At 52.4% G+C, this 13,986-nt stretch overlaps 1 protein-coding gene across 1 annotated transcript; it reads left to right on the top strand.

Moving 5' to 3' along the window:
- The first annotated feature begins 3,690 nt into the window (after nucleotides 1–3,690).
- KLF15 (Kruppel like factor 15) lies at nucleotides 3,691–13,176 on the top strand. The gene is made up of 2 exons (XM_007950615.1): nucleotides 3,691–4,760; nucleotides 13,008–13,176. The coding sequence occupies exons 1-2, from the start codon at nucleotides 3,691–3,693 to the stop codon at nucleotides 13,174–13,176; spliced, it is 1,239 nt and encodes a 412-aa protein (XP_007948806.1).
- The last annotated feature ends 810 nt before the right edge of the window (nucleotides 13,177–13,986 follow it).

The raw sequence follows: 13,986 nt of genomic DNA, 5'->3' as shown, positions 1-13,986 counted from the left end.
AATGGCCAGCCCTTGGCCAGCTCTCGGCTTGTTATCAATTACATGTTGTTCCTGCAGCCGCTGTGTCCCCGGGAGGATAAACAGCAGGCCTGGCCCGGCCGGGGGAGGGGGCGGAGTCCAGCGGCGGGCTGGGGACCGTGCCCGGAACAGCGCGTCCCCTCCCCCTGCACGCAGCTTGTGCCTCTGGCCGCGCCACGTGCTGCTGTTTTTTTAGGGCCCAGAGCCGGCTCACAGCCCTGGGGCGCCCTCGCTTTTCGGTAGGCACTCCTGAGCAGTCCCGGGAACCCTATCTTGGCTGTTAGTGCTTCAGCGCTCCACCTGGGCCACTCAGCCCTGTGTAGAGACTGATGAAGGAGCTAGCCGTCTTTCTATCCCACTCCCTCTCCCCATTCCCTCTCCTCCGCAGCAAATACTTGCCAGGCGCTTCTTGCCAGGCGCTGCTTTAGACTCTATTCGTGATCTGGGTGGGGGTGGGGTAGACAGGACAGGAAACAAAGTACGCAAACACATAACCAAGATAGTTTACCAAGGTGCCAACTGCTAGGAAGAATATAATATGGGATGATGTAACAGGGTGGTCAGGGAGGGCCTCCTAAAATGGGTGACTTCTGAGTCAAGATCTAAATAAGGAGCCCTCATGTAGAGTGGGGCAATCTCTGCAGAAGGAACAACCCAGGCAGTGGCCTGAGCCAGGATGGAGCTTGTGAGATTGATATACAGTGAGATGACATCTGTGGAAATGTGGAGGAGGCCTCAGCCAATGACCCTGTGAGGAGCTTGGGCTACCTCTCCTTGGGGGGGGGGCATTGGAGATCTTTTCCTCCTACCCCCACTGTACTTATTTATTTTACCCAATATTTCTTTTTATATAATTTCATCTGTAAAAATCTCAGTTTGTAGCTCTAAAAGGTAAGAGCTCCTTACCTCCACACTACCATTATCACATTTGAAGATAGTAAGTCCTTAATATCGTCACATATCATGGAATAGTGATCACATAGGAGCTCTGGTAGCATAGTGCCTAAGGCACTTGACTGCTAACCAGAAGGCTGGCAGTTCAGACCCATCAGCCGCTCCTGGGAAGGAAGGTTGGGCAATCTACTTCCATAGTGATACTGCCTCGGAAACCCAAGGAGGGGTTGCTATGAGTCGGGGCCAACTCAACTGCACATAACAACAACAGTGATCACATTGTAGGGAAGGGTTGTAAGTGTTGTTGTTGTTATTCTTATTGTTATTGTTGTCCCCGTCAAGTGGGACCTGACTCACAGCGACCCCTCCTTGGGTTTCTGAGGCAGTATCATTACGGAAGTAGATTGCCTCATCTTCCTTTCGCAGAGGGAGGGAAATAGCCCCATTCTGCCCCTTGTCCCAGGGAGCTTTGGTGGCATAGTGCCTAAGGCATTTGACTGCTAACCAGAAGGCTGGCGTGGCGGTTCAAACCTACCAGCCACTCCTCAGAAGGAAGATTGGGCAACCTACTTCCATAGAAATACTGCCTCGAAAACCAAAGGAGGGGTCTCTAAGTGTCAGAATCGACTTTACAACAGTGAGTTTGGTTTTTTGGTTTGGCCCCTTGCCACCAGTCATGGTCTATTCTCAGATTCTAGGGAGCTGGAGTCCCCCTGATTATTCACATCACAGCAGAGGACTAGAAAGACCATGTGTCCCCTATTGAAGGCTAATTGTAGAGGTGGTAGTAGCTGGTTTTAACTAAGTACTTGCTTATGAGGTCGGCCTAGCATGGTTATCTCATGGGACTCTTACAGCATCTGGGATCAGGCACTGTCTGCAGTGTCCCCATTTAACAGAACAAGATGGAGGCACAGAGAGGGTGTGTGTGCACCTTGAGGGAGTGGTGGGGGCTTTGCACCTCATTGCTCTTTCATATAACCTGGTTCTTTAAGTCCTCTCCAGCACCTCATTTGGTGCAGAGAGTGTATTTTAATACCTAGTATTTGGAAACCAAAAGCAAAATGTCCTCCTGGCAAAATTGCCCTCCTTTCCTGTGCAGACATGCCAAGGGCCTCTTTCTTTCTTCATTTCATGGAGCTTCTTGAAGCTTCATGAATGAGGTGGGAGCTGAGGTCAGAGATCCTGAGGTCCCAAAGCAGGAGAGGGGCATAGACGTCACTTAGGCATGATACAGATAAGGAAACTGAGGCTTTGAGGGGTGCAAGGATTTGCCCAAGGTCACAGTTTCTGATGCTCCACTCTGGTTGGACCCTGTCTGAGGCCCAGCCTCTTGACAGTTGGGGAGTGCTGGGTGTCAGGCCTGGTGTGGTCCTGAGACATAATGGGGTAAGTGTAGAGGGATGCCAAGCAACAGAGGATCTCTTCCAGATGCAGAACATCCTCTTTCCCCAACTGCAATAAACAGCAGCCATGGTTCTGGGTGGGGACAAAGGTCCACAGAGGTGGCCCTGTCAGGGCCGGACACTGTTGACTCTTCTTGGACACGAGACCTAGTGCGGCCTTCAGCTCAGAGCATGCGGCCTTCCACTCTGCTCCCTCTCAGACTTCTCTCAGCCCTCACGGGCTCTGGGCTGCAGTGGACCCAGTGGCCAGCCTACCTTCATGGCACGCATTATCTAGAGGGAGTCAGAGGTTGGCAAACCTTCCAAGGTGGTGAGTGATCAGCGGCACCCATAGGGTGCAGGGCATATTACCTCCTACCCCTGGCTGTTGTGAAGTCAAATGAGGTGTATGTGTGCGAGTGCCGTGTCTACCAAATGTCTACCTGTGAGTTCATGGCGCTGTGGGACCATGGCAGTGAAGCATCAGAGGGCAGAGCAGCCTACAGGTTGAGAGCATCTTTCTCAAGCCTTTTCCTCTTCTCTCCTGTTTAACCTAGGAGGCATCTGAGGCTCAAAGGAACATAAGAACTGGGGCAAGTGAGCTTCTGAGGGCCTCAGGCGTTATTTGGAGTCTGAGAAGGCAGGTGCTCATTGGTTGTGATTTTTTTTTTTTTTTTTACCTTCAAACTAGAGTTGCCAGGTTAAAATACAGGCCACACAGTTAAATTTGAATTTCAGATAAAATGATTTTAATATAATTAAATATATTTAAATTAAATTTGAAAATTAATTTTGATCTGAAATTACAATTTAATTGGCAACTCTACCCAAGCACCATCAACTCTGTGTTGCTGGCACCTGAGGGCAAATGGCTATTCTAACTCCTCAGTGACTCAAAGGGAATGACTCAGATGTTAAATGCCTTTAGAAATGCAACAGCTCTATTCAACTTGGCTATGGGTTGACTCTAGGATGATTCTCTATCCTTGGCTGCTCCGGGGTCCATAGAGCTCCTAACATACTCACCTTTTCTCACATACTCAAACTCAGTCATTCACTAATACTCACACTCTTTTTTTCCAAGATCATTCTGGAAAATCTGTTTGAAACCAAAAGTACCCTGGGTTGTGCAATGGGCTTGGAGAGGGCTCTTTTGCAAACAGGTGGTGCAATTTTGGAAAATGCTCTTGCAGACACAGACCTCCCATGGGATGGACAGTGGCAGAATCCAGACATTTGGCAATGTGCAGCTGTGGGCTGGCTCACAGGAGCCAACCCAGACAGCCGAGGATGGGGTCCGCAGTCTGTGAAGTGGCAGGTAAAGGTGTCTTCCTCCTAACTTAGCCTCCCTTGTCCCCTCTCTGCAGCCGCCACCCGGCACGGCCAGGCCAGCATGGTGGACCACTTGCTTCCAGTGGACGAGAACTTCTCGTCACCAAAATGCCCAGCTGGTTATCTGGGTGACCGGCTAGCCAGCCAGCGGGCATACCACATGTTGCCTTCTCCACTCTCGGAAGATGACAGTGACTCCTCCAGCTTTTGCTCCTGTGCCAGCCCCGACTCCCAAAACCTCTGTTCCTGCTACAGTGGCAATGTGGGTACCAAGGGCCAGGACAGCATCTTGGACTTCCTGCTGTCCCGGGCCACACTGGGTGGCAGTGGCAGTATTGGGGTCAGCAGTGGCCCCATGGCCTGGGGGGCCTGGCGGAGGGCACCAGCACCTGTAAAGGGGGAGCATTTCTGCTTCTCTGAGTTTTCTGCAAGTGACCCTGATAACGTCCCGAGGCCCTTCCAGCCTACCCTGGAGGAGATAGAAGAGTTCCTGGAGGAGAACATGGAGCCGAGGGTCAAGGAGGCACCAGAAGGCAGCAGCAAGGACTTTGAGGACTGTAGCCAGCTCTTGGCTGGGCCACCTAGAAGCCACCTCCTTCCTGGGTCTGATGGGAAGGAGTGCTGTACCCCTCCACCCAGTGGCCCCAGTGCTAGCAGCACCCACAGCCCCAGTGGGGGGCTAGTATCTGAGGGCCCCATTCCAGTGGTGTTGCAGATCCAGCCAATGCCAATCAAGCAGGAGACAGGCACAGGGCCAGCCTCCCCTGTGCAGCCCCCAGAGAGTGTCAAGGTGGCCCAGCTCCTGGTCAATATCCAGGGGCAGACCTTTGCACTTGTGCCCCAGGTGGTACCGTCTTCCAATTTGAACCTGCCCTCCAAGTTTGTACGCATTGCCCCTGTGCCAATTGCCGCCAAGCCCATTGGGTCCGGACCCCTGGGAGCGAGTCCTGCGGGCCTCCTTGTGAGCCAGAAGTTCCCCAAGAACCCTTCGGCAGAACTCATCAAGATGCACAAATGTACATTTCCAGGCTGCAGCAAGATGTATACCAAAAGCAGCCACCTCAAGGCCCATCTGCGCCGGCACACGGGCGAGAAGCCCTTTGCCTGCACCTGGCCGGGCTGCGGCTGGAGGTCAGTATGGCGGAGCTGGGGCGGGAATGAGGCCCAACTCATATCTGCTTACTGGGGTTTCAGTGAATGCCATGTCCTCCAGTGTTAGATAAGGGGCTAATCAGGGAGTGGAGAAGGGAGGGGGCAAGTGGGCAGGTGGGCAGGTAGACAGGACTAGAGCTTGGCACAGCTTCCCAGAGGTTCTTTCCTGATTCTTAAAGCCGGAAACCAACTGGTTTCCAGTTTCATAATGACCAGATAAGACTTGCTGAGGCTTGTGATGCCTGCTGGATTCAGCAGCCAAGAAATGGAGCTGATTGGATGAGGGCAAGGGCTGGGTGACTAGGCCATAGCAGATGGGCACTAACCATAGGCTGTGTACCAGACAATTTCTTTGTGCCTCTTCTGACCCTCACAACATCCCACAAGGGTAAGTGCTACATTACTCCCATTTGACAGCTGAAGAGACCAAAGTTCAGGCTGATGAAGTTACTTGCCCAGGGTTACACAGTATTGTAAATGGAATTTGAACTCGGGGTTGGATTAGAGAGGCCACAGCCCGGACATGCTGCTTTTCCAGCCAGAGGGACCAGCTTTACTCCATAGATGTTTCTGGGACATGTGGGTGGCCCAGGTTTGAGTCTTTGCCCTGTCCTCATTCCCTCCTATCCAACCCCAGGCCTTCTCAGTGTGTTTGGGAAGTTGTAAGGGCTGAGAAACAAGAAGGGTAAGCTGGCAGCAACATTGTCTTGAAGGTGGAAGTATCTTTCAAAGCTCCTCTACTCTGTACTGTTCAGAAGGGAAAACCAACTTCAGCTCTACTTAGATTCCAGGGCAGAGCCAGATAGGACTCCATGGGTCACCCTTCTCTCTTCTGGAGGGTGTATCTGCCGTTTCTTGGATCACAGGTGGCCTGCCAGGAGTTCCCATGCTTGGGTACGCCAGAAAGCACTCCCTAGTTTGGGATGCCCATATGCAGGCATTTCTGCCCAGGAGAGCAGCATATGCTGCTGACACATTCCTGGGCTTTGCTGCTTCAGTTATTGCTGCAGGTACACCATGTGTGATTGTGTGTGTGAGTATGTGTGTGCGTGAGTATGTGTGTGTGTGTGTGTGAGAGAGAGAGAGAGAGAGACAGAGAGAAGGTGGGGAGAGGGCCTATTCATCTGTGTACTCATACATGTAGTTCATGTATGTCCCTGTATGCTGTATATATACACGCACACCCATGCACTTGTGTATGGTGTCTTTGTGGACAGCAGTCTTGTATGTGTGTCTGTGGTGGCAGAAATACACATGAAGTAGAGATTTGCTGCTTTTGTTTCTTTGACCAAAATGCTCTTGTCTGAGAGCCCAGAAGAGGTACCTGGAGCAGGGGTACTCACCACAGGATTCTTTGCTGGTTGAGGGTAGGCAGGGAGAAGGATGCTGTGAGTAGAGTGTCCAGTGTGACACTAGCAGTTTCTTTCTGTCTGAGCACCAAGCTGATTAGGGAAAGGACTTTGTCCACTGTTCTGCATGATATGAGGTCCCTTCTGAGCAAGGGACCATTAGTTTTACCACCACCTGAAGGCTGTCCATGCAGGGAGACCTGGCAGGCTTCGGTGGGAGCCTGAGCCCCAGCCCCTCTGAGCCTTAGTGCCTGTGTACCAAGCAGGTAGGTGGCTGTGGTGGCAAATGCTCTGCAGTGTTGCTTGGGAGACGCAGGTGAGGTGATGGTGGGCAGTCTTGGGTGGTCAGGGTTGTGGCAGGTCAGGAGCCAAGAGACCTGGGCGCCTCTGGCCTCTACCTGCCCCTATCCCCTCTTCCTCCTTAAGGAGGAGTCAGTCTACTCTTCCTGGAGGGTTGGACTGGGGAAGACACTTGGGAGACCTTTCAGACTCCTGAACTCCCTTCCCCTATACTTGCCTCTGAGGAGAGTCGACGGTCCTTTTATTCAGTATGTGCTGGTGTAAAGCCCAGTCCTAGTCCTTAGGAGATGGTAGTGACTAAGGCCAAGAACCTACCTTCATGAAACTTATATTCCACTGGGGAGTTAACTAGCTACATGCTTAATTAAATGCTTTCAGACATAGGGTGATATGATGGAGGCATGGGCCAGGGGCTCCTAAAGGGAAGAGTGGCCTGGGAAGGCATGTCCAAGGAGGGGACAGCATTCATCTAGGATCTGGGAATCTGGGGCCCAGGGGAGGGGTGGTAGGACTTGACTTTTCCCACCCTTAATTGTATGCTTAAGGAGCTCTGATGGTGCAGTGGTTAAAGCATTTGGCTGCTAACCAAAAGGTTGCTAATCACTCCATGGTAGAAAGATGAGGCAGTCTCTGCTTCCTTAATGATTTACAGCCTTGGAAACCCTATAGGGCATTTCTTCTCTGTCCTGTAGGGTCACTGTGAGTCAGAATCGACTCAATGGCAGTGGGTTAAGTGTAGCCTTGGGTAGGTTCCCTGGCTTATAGCATCATGACATCTTGGCACTGGATGCTGCTGAGGGCTGCTGAGGGCCAGTGAGAGCAGAGGTTAGGAGCATCAACCTCAGGTTGGCCACTAGCTTGCAGTGTCCCCCGGTGGACACTCAGTTTCCTCATCTATAAAACAGAGAACCTGCCTCCATCCCTCAGGGGCTGCCTTGAGATCCACCTACCCAACCACAGCCCAGAGTGGGTGTGAAGGGGAACTCTTTTCCCACTACTCATACAATGTCAGTCAGTGTCTGGGAGGGGACTTGGAGGGTTTTCTGTTCAGCTTCTTGTGGGTAGGTCCCTACCTCAGGTGATGTGTGTACTCCAGTCTATAGAGACCCTGAATATGGTCTCCTCTTTTGGTGGGACATGATAGGGGCTGATGGAGAGGTCTGGGTAGCTGGCTCTAAGCTTCCTTCCAGAGTATCTGCCCCTGGACTCTCATATGGCAGGGCTGACCTGCAAGGCATTGCCACTTGACAGTATGACCATCAGCTAGTGGTCAGGGTGAGGCTGGGAACACCTACTGGTCACAGGAAAGAAGGTTGTGGCCCTTGACCCAGGCTGCCCACCCTTACCGGCTTTATCATCCAGGTTCAGCCTCCCAGTGAGGAGGAGAGCCTGCTGTTTTTAGGGCTATCCCAGAGCCAGAGAGCAGACAGAACCCTCAGCACCACACCAGGGGCTTCAGGAGGTAATGAATTCCCCATAGCAGAAAGTGTGCAAGTAAGAGTGAGGATGTATGGATGGAGTTTCAGGTCTGACTCTTCCAAGCCCTCAGAAAGGTTGTCTTGCTTAGGACCCATTGGGCAAGGAGGGTGCATGGGTGCAGAGCCTGGTGAGATCACTGCAGAGACACCCTAGGCCACTACTCCTGCCATCAGCTTCCTAGGGCTCCTGCAGGGCATCTCAACCTTCTCCCAGAGTCCTCCTGGATCTGAGTTGGCCTTGGTGAGTCCCATCATGGTGCCTGTCTCTTGGGAAGAGGTGTTTTTCTAAAGATTGGGAGTTGGAGTATCCCTGGTTGGCCTTCAGCCCTGAACCCTTAGGAAGTATTCAAGACATGTATGCTCCTTAAATATGGCCATAACCTTCAGCAGCTTTTCAGCAGGTGGAAGGAGGGGTCTTTGAGGTGCCGTCAAGTGGGAGGACAGGAGAAGCAATGCTGCTGAATGATAAGAGGCCATACTTCCTGAGAACTTACTGTATATTAGGCACTGTTCACACTTCCTCAGATCTGAATCCACTCCACTCATCCTTACTCTTGCTTGCACACCTTCTGCCATGGGGAACTCACTACCTTATGAGGCTGCTCTGGCTAGAGAACACATAAATTCATATCCAAACTCCTCATCTGGCCTCAAAGATCTATACAATCTGCTCTTCTGCCTCTGCGCCTTCCTAATGGGACTGAGCCATATCAGCCTCAGTCTCTGCCTCCGTGCCCTGTCTGGGCTACTCTCCCTGGTGATGCTGTAGTGGTGATGCTTCCACTGCACTTGTGATGGCCTCAGCCTTTTTCTGCACACACCACAACACACTGGCTCATCACATAACTCACAGCAACCTCGTGCAGTACAGGCACCCATCTCTTTTTTATAGGTGGAAACCCAGACACAGAAGTCTCCTATCCACAGGGACATGGTTCTGGGGCCAGGCACAAGTGGGATGCACAGCCCTGCTTATGTCCACAAGTGGCAGACACTACTTCAGGCCTCCCCCACCTGGAACCCCAGGTCTGTGGCTTTCCATTTGTGCCTGGTATGCTGGCTGGCTCTGTCTTCTCTCTGTAACGAACTGCCTGGGGTTGTGCTTATGGGCCATTGAAGAAGATGATAACTGATGATAACAATGGCTTCTTACATGTGCTTGGCACTATTTGGAACACACTACATACATGGACTCATTTAATTCCCCAAATTAGTCTGTGAGGCAGCACTGTTGCCTATGTTAAGAGGAGGAAGTGGAGGCACAGAGCAGCTGGTGAGTTCTCCCCTGGACACAAGGTTCTCTCCAGCTTCCTTTCCCACCTGTGGAGGTGGCTCACTTTGGTGTGGATATGGAAAGACCTTCACCTCCACTGCAGCTGGGCCTAAATGTCAGGGCAGCACCCCTTTGTGTTCCTTTGCCCCCCAAGAGCTCCAAGGAGAGCTCTCTACCTTTCTAGGCCCTTCTTTTCATGGGTGGCCCTGGTGAGTGATGTGCCTTTCCTTTTACCAGGCTGGCTTTGTCCTGGTGCTGTACCCTGGGCTCACAGAACAAACTCTCCACAAGCCCCCCCCCCCTTTACACCCTTTTGAGTGATACATGCCTCCCCACCTTCCCCCACAGTTGTCACTTGCCCAGGTCATCAGCCCCCACTTCCTTCTCTGTGGGTCTAGAGCTAGTATGCCCTGCCCTTTCTTTCCTGTGATCTGATTCTGGCACCCATGGTGGGCAGACATCAATGTGATCTCACCATCTGGGAAGTGGCTGTGTGCCTGCCTTCCTAGAAGTTCCCTTGCTTCACACTCAGACATAGGCCTCCTTTGTTCCCTGCAGCGGAACGTGCTGTTCTGGAGGAGCTAGGCTGCTTTGTCCAAAAAGAATCCCCTATGATCACAGCAAATACTAATAATTAGTAACAATCAATAGTCCTGTGTGGTAGGTAGTATTGTTGAGAGTTGACAGAGGGGGCCCAGGAAAGGGAATTGTAGGCCTGAGCCCACAGAGCAGGGAGTGACAGGGACAGGACTCAAACTCTGACATCTGTCTTCTGCCCCTGTGTTATTGCTGCCCCCATGTGAGGAGGTGAGCCATCAAGTGTGGCTGGATGGGTTGTACACAGCAAAACCCTAGTGGCGGCATCCACATAATAGTCCTTGGGGCTGTAGTATATGTAATAATGGCTCTCTGGCTGATGGCAGAGTAGGGTCTCAAGGAAGGGGCGCTTGCACGTCACACAAAAGGTGCTCTGTGAGGTGCTGGCATCTGAGCTGCTCAGGTAATGTAGCATCCTGGGCTGCAAACCAGCAATGATCATCGAGAGTCATGGTGATGCCCACACTCACCAGTACGTCACCAGGTACCAGGCTCTGTGCTAACTTTTGGCAGATAATCCGAGTTTACAGTCAGTGAATAATTCTATGTGTCAAGTACTTTTCTAAATACTTCACTCTTTAGCTTTTATAATCCTTATAATCCTGTGATGTAGGTCTATTATTCTCCCCATTTTCAGGTGGGAATGTTGAGGCTCAGAGAGTTTAGTGACTTGCCCAGGCCACGTGGTCAGTAGGAGGTCAGAGTTTACTGCCTTCACTCCAGAAACTGCCTTTTAACTACCTGCTCCCGCTTCTCCCTCACTTTGTCTTCCCTAACCTCTTTGTGACAATGTGATATCAGGTGTGAGGCAGAGGTCTTCTTAGTGCTCTGTTTCCTAGGGCATATCTCTCAGGTCACAGGACATGCCATCCAGTGGGAAGAGAGGATTGGAAATGAGGATAGCTTGTCCTCTGGCCTGGCTCTCCCTCAGTTGCCTGTCCTTCCCAGGATTATGGGGCCTGCTATGGCTCTCTGTGTCTGCCTTTGCCTCTGAGACAAGTCCTAGAGGGCAGGTAGGGCTCCCTAGGTCTTTATTTTGTGGACAAGGTTACTGTAGTCCAAGGTAGTTTGATGGTTTGCTCAGGAGCATAGAGGGCTCCATAGCGGTGGGGGGACTCTAGGTGAGGACCCTGGAGGGATTATAGTCCCAAGGCCAGAAGCTGAGCCCTCTGCTGGCTGCATGATCCCAGGTAGGTCCCCTGATTTCTGAGTCCTTGCCATGGTTTTGGCAACCAGATTTGCTAATCTTGGCTACCTGGCCGGGAAGGTGCCAGGTGACCCCAAGGCCTGGTGCTGGGAGGGCTCCAGAACTGCCAAGGCATTTCTCCCCTCACTTTCTGCTTCCTTGCCCTGGGCTGACTGCCAGGGCATAATGTTCCATTTCCTCACACTCATGGGTATCAGGGGCTCACACCACAGGGAAGGCCAGAAAGGCAACTGCTCATTGGTGATCTAAGCCCTGAGGCATAGCAGGGGGCTGCTGTGAGTCCTGTGTTACTGTCTCAGCTGCTCTGTTTCACTAGGTGAGCCTGGATCCAGGCCCTCGTTACTCTGGGCTACAGTTTCCTAATCTCACAAATGGACCTGTTGGGTCTCATTTATTCGAAGAATATGCTTAAAGCACTGACTCCATGCCAGGCACTGACCAACATTGAGTCAAACTCTTGCCTCCAAGTCCAGAAACTTCATCCCCTCTCTGAGAGAAAGGCTAGGGCCCTCAGCAGGGGACAGTGGGATGGAGACTGAGGCATTTCTCCTCACTGCATCCAGGCCAGGCTCCCAGTCTGGTCTTTGGGCCCTTGCTTGCACCTGCCTGAACCTTCTATTACTGGGTCCTCCCTGCTCACATTAAGCTGGGTGTGTGTGTGGGAGGCATGGCAAGGCCTCTATGCACAATGGCAGGCTAGGGGGTGCCACCAGCCCCTACCCATCAGTAGGGCCAGGACTTCTGTCTACCCCTTGCCTTGTGGCCTTGGATTCCTGGAACAGGGTGTGTGTGTGTGTGTGTGTGTGTGAAGAGGGCAACTCCAGTGACTGCTCTCTCTCCTCCTGTGGGTACTGGCTGGGTCTACTCACTCTTTCACTCAAACACTCACAGAACACATACTGTGTACGAGGCATTGGCTGGTCCTTGGAGACTTAGGGAACTGGACACAGTGGTTCTCCCTTGTGGAATTGATGGTCTGGTAGGAGATACTGTTCATCAAAAAGTTGCACAAACTAATGTAAAATGGCACAAGTTGGCAAGGAAAGAGAGAAAGGTGCATAGTGCTGCTGTGGGAACCTAGAGTGGAGGTATCATTGTGGTGGGATTTCTTGAAGAAGTGACATTTGAGATAAGCTCTAAAGAATGAGTTAGGGCAGGGAACAAGAGGGGTGGGAAGAGCATTTCAGATGGGGGGATGGTATTTGGAAATGTCCTGTGGTTAGAAGGACCTAGGAAAGGTCCATGTAGGTCAAAGCATAGCAGGTGTGTGTGTGTGTGTGTGTGTGTGTGTGTAGGGAGACAGGCGCTCCCTGTCAGGACCAGATCATGGGGTGGGGAAATCCTCAACTCCCTGAAGTTGGTGGAAAGCAATCTGAATCCCTTGGCCCCATCTGACTCTTAGCGCCCACAGGAGCACCTCTCCAGGCCCAGGAGCATTTGTTCCCAGGCAGGCAGAAGCAAAGAGAGATGTCATGGGCACCATCTGAATTGGTTTATGTACCTCTCTATTGGAGTGTGCTTGAGGGCATCTTAGAGGGCCCAGCTGCCTGGAAACCAGGGTCTGAGAGTGGGGTGAGGGTGGGGCTCAAGTGTGAAGATTCTTTTGGAAGCAAGAGAGGAGACCGGAACTCGGCCTTGCTGGGGGATGGATCTTCTCCCTGATCCTCTATTTCCCTTTAGGGATAGGCTTCTTCAGAAGTACCAGTTCTGGGGAGTGGGGATGGGGAAGAGGCAAAAGGGTGAGGAAATGCAGAGTGATTGAACACACCCCTGTGCTCAGAGCCCCGTTGTCAGAGAACAAGTCCTAGGCTCTCTGGCCTTGCCAACATAAACCTTGTATTTCACATTTTTACCACCTTGGAAATGATTTCATCAGTGGGCACTGGCCTGGCTGCACCATACAGGCGGCTGAGCCGCGGGTCTACCGACCCCACAGTACCTTGCGTGCCGCGGGTCTGGTCGGACTTCGGGGTCGGAGGGGTGGAAGCCCCCAGCCGCCTTGCTGAGCGCAGTGTCCCGCAGGTTCTCGCGGTCTGACGAGCTGTCGCGGCACCGGCGCTCGCACTCGGGCGTGAAGCCGTACCAGTGCCCGGTGTGCGAGAAGAAGTTCGCCCGCAGCGACCACCTCTCCAAGCACATCAAAGTGCACCGCTTCCCGCGCAGCAGTCGCGCAGGGCGAGCCGCGAACTGAACCAGCTGCGCTGCAGCTCTGCTGCCACCCGGGTGTTTTATAGCAATAATTTATTTGTCTCCTTCCGAGGGATGCGACAACGGTACCACCCCGTTGCCGAAATCGGGAAGTGCAGGGGGATCCGGTCATCTGGCAGTGGACCCAGAGCCCCATCGGCCGCCGTTCTGGGGCCTTCACGGGTGCCAAGCTTGGAGGCGCACTGGACCAGGCCTCTGAGCGCCTGGGCCTCTGCTGCCAGCAGCCGAGGCAAGGCTTCGAGGGTCTGGCCCTTCTTCCACTGGGCTCCCTGCCTGGGCCAAGGCCAGCACTCTATTGCTGGGGGAGAAGAAATGTTCAGTTTTGAAACATTCAATTCCCAGAGGGAGCCATGCTGGGAAGAAGGAAGTAGGCCAAAAGTCCAACTCACAATGCTGTGAGGGCAGCCATGTCCAAGGTGCCTGGCCCAGCCTGATCAGCAGGGCCGATGGCTGATGGCCAGGGTGGTAGGGGATGCGCCGGCGCTGGTCAGTGCAATTGCTTGAATTTAATGTGCAGAACATACAGACACATGCTCCCTCAGAACAGGCTTGGTCAGGAGTCTGTGCTGAGTGGCTCATCCCCTCCGGAGGTTCCCAGACAGGGAACACAGCCTCTTGGTCACTTCCGGGAGGAGAGGGGGCAGGCTGCATTTTGTGTGAAGGAGCTAGGTAGAGCCTCCCAATCCTGATTTAGAAATGCATTCCTTACTTGGTCTAGAAATTAATATCAAATAAACTAGCTTATTTGGACTAGTTTATTTCACATCCTATGAATGTATGTAAATAAACTGTA

Source organism: Orycteropus afer, unplaced genomic scaffold (genome assembly GCF_000298275.1).
Source record: "Orycteropus afer afer isolate SDZICR_OR568_19922 unplaced genomic scaffold, OryAfe1.0 scaffold00282, whole genome shotgun sequence".
Classification (NCBI taxonomy): Eukaryota; Metazoa; Chordata; class Mammalia; order Tubulidentata; family Orycteropodidae; genus Orycteropus; species Orycteropus afer.
This window is presented reverse-complemented; position numbering and strand designations above follow the sequence as displayed.

Bases quoted from the DNA above. Each gene is read 5' to 3' on its own strand.
- KLF15 (XM_007950615.1), top strand. From the start codon at position 3,691: ATGGTGGACCACTTGCTTCCAGTGGACGAGAACTTCTCGTCACCAAAA. The intron at 4,761-13,007 runs GTCAGTATGGCG...AGTGTCCCGCAG, and splicing joins TGGCCGGGCTGCGGCTGGAG to GTTCTCGCGGTCTGACGAGC.